The sequence below is a fragment of the Octopus bimaculoides genome, chromosome 6, assembly GCF_001194135.2.
Source record: "Octopus bimaculoides isolate UCB-OBI-ISO-001 chromosome 6, ASM119413v2, whole genome shotgun sequence".
NCBI lineage: Eukaryota > Metazoa > Mollusca > Cephalopoda > Octopoda > Octopodidae > Octopus > Octopus bimaculoides.
In genome coordinates, this window is record NC_068986.1 from 25,716,424 (window position 1) to 25,718,238 (window position 1,815).

The 1,815-nt window shown below is 36.3% G+C and overlaps 1 protein-coding gene across 1 annotated transcript in view; it reads right to left on the reverse strand.

Moving 5' to 3' along the window:
- Positions 1 to 6: 6 nt before the first annotated feature.
- Positions 7 to 1,815, reverse strand: part of LOC128248115 (protein singed-like) — a 12,805-nt gene continuing 10,996 nt past the window's right edge. The window contains exon 2 of the mRNA XM_052968650.1: positions 7 to 359. Within this exon, the coding sequence (XP_052824610.1) occupies positions 154 to 359 (206 nt within the window). The 3' untranslated portion in view covers positions 7 to 153. The remainder of the gene's footprint in view (positions 360 to 1,815) is intronic.

The window sequence follows — 1,815 nt, forward strand, 5'->3', positions numbered from 1 at the left end:
ATAATGCCAAAATAAAATGTCACCTTCTTTAAATATTCCTGCACACAAAGTGCATGTAAGTAAAGTTCTTCAAAATAAAAAATAAAAATTGGCTTCATTTATGGTGAAGATATGGAAATGACGGCAGTCAAGAGGTCAAAGTATTCAGTCAATTTAAAATTCCCACAAAGTAGAGGCATTTACTTCTTTTCCAGTGGCCTTGAATATACCATTCTGTTCACCTTTTAAGAAAGAACCATCAGGTGCTTTGACAGTAAACATGGACTGTCCACGGAATTCAAGAATGAACGGAGTGGGACCTGTGCTGTCGGCAAAAAGCGATCCATCTTCACCAATGCTCCAGTATTTATTGTTATGACCTGATGACACAAAAAAAGAAAAATACAAATTTGAAAATTAATAGATGTAGAAGAAAATTTACCATAAAAAATTTCAAGTTAAATTTACATAAAGGGAAATTTTACATACATAGTTAGGACACCATAATATGAGTTTTTCATATCATCATTATAACAAAGCAATTAAAGATAATTAATGATCAATAAAGCCAGTGCTCAACTCTTGTTTCTCTAGACATTAATTGAAGATGAGATGAATATTCTCCTGGACTGACCAATGCCTTATCAGTGTATTTGGTAAATAGAAACTACAGGAAGCCTGTTGCATACATACATACATACACACACACACATACACACACACACACATATGTATACATACATACATAGACACACACACACACACACACATACATACAAAAAAGGCAGCAAGGTGGCAGAAACGTTGGCACGCCGGGTGAAATGGTTAGCAGTATTTCGTCTGCCGCTACATTCTGAGTTCAAATTCCGCCAAGGTCGACTTTGCCTTTCATCCTTTCGGGGTCGATTAAATAAGTACCAGTCACACACTGGGGTTGATATAATCGACTTAATCCGTTTGTCTGTCCTTGTTTGTCCCCTCTGTGTGTAGCCCCTTGTGGATAGTAAAGAAATAACACATACATACAAATATATATGCACACACACACAAATATATACACATACTTATACCTCAATAATGAACTAGCATGTTTATTTCTTCCTTTGATAATATCATTAGCTGTTGCAACTTCAATTCATCTGTTCTTTCTTATACACAAAATCCATGTTAAGAGACCAGACAGACCCACAATTGTCAGAAAAGATATTTCTGATAGTTTAGTATACTGGTTTTGTATAACAGGAATTAAGTTTATTTCCTAACATGTACCTTGATTATTTCTTTTTAAAATGTACAGGTGTGAAATAGGCTATGTTAGCTGTATGATTAAGCTTGCTTCTCATCAAATGGTTCCTGGTTCACTCCCATTGCATGGTACTTGGGGCAAGTATCTACAATTATAGACCTAGGCTGACCAAAGCCTTGTGAGTGAATTTGGTAGGCGGAATCTAAAAATCCATCTATATGCATGTGGGATGCTAAAAAAGTTCCTGGTTTAAAGGCTATTTCAAAAGGCCTGGTGGGAAGCCCAGCCTTCCAAGTTCTTAGAAAAACTGCAATAAGTGTGAATTTGAGAGGGGAATAAAATCATAATTAAGTGATTCTCCTGTATTTTCTTTTACCCGAAACCAGGAACTTTTCAGCATTCGCTTTGTGTGTGTGTATATATTCTTTATTATTTTACTTGTTTCAGTCATTTTACTGCGACCATGCTGGAGCACCACCTTTAGTCGAACAAATCGACCCCAAGACTTATTCTTTGTAAGCCTAGTACTCGTTCTATCGGTCTCTCTTTGCTGAACCGTTAAGATACGGGGGACATGAACACACCAACAT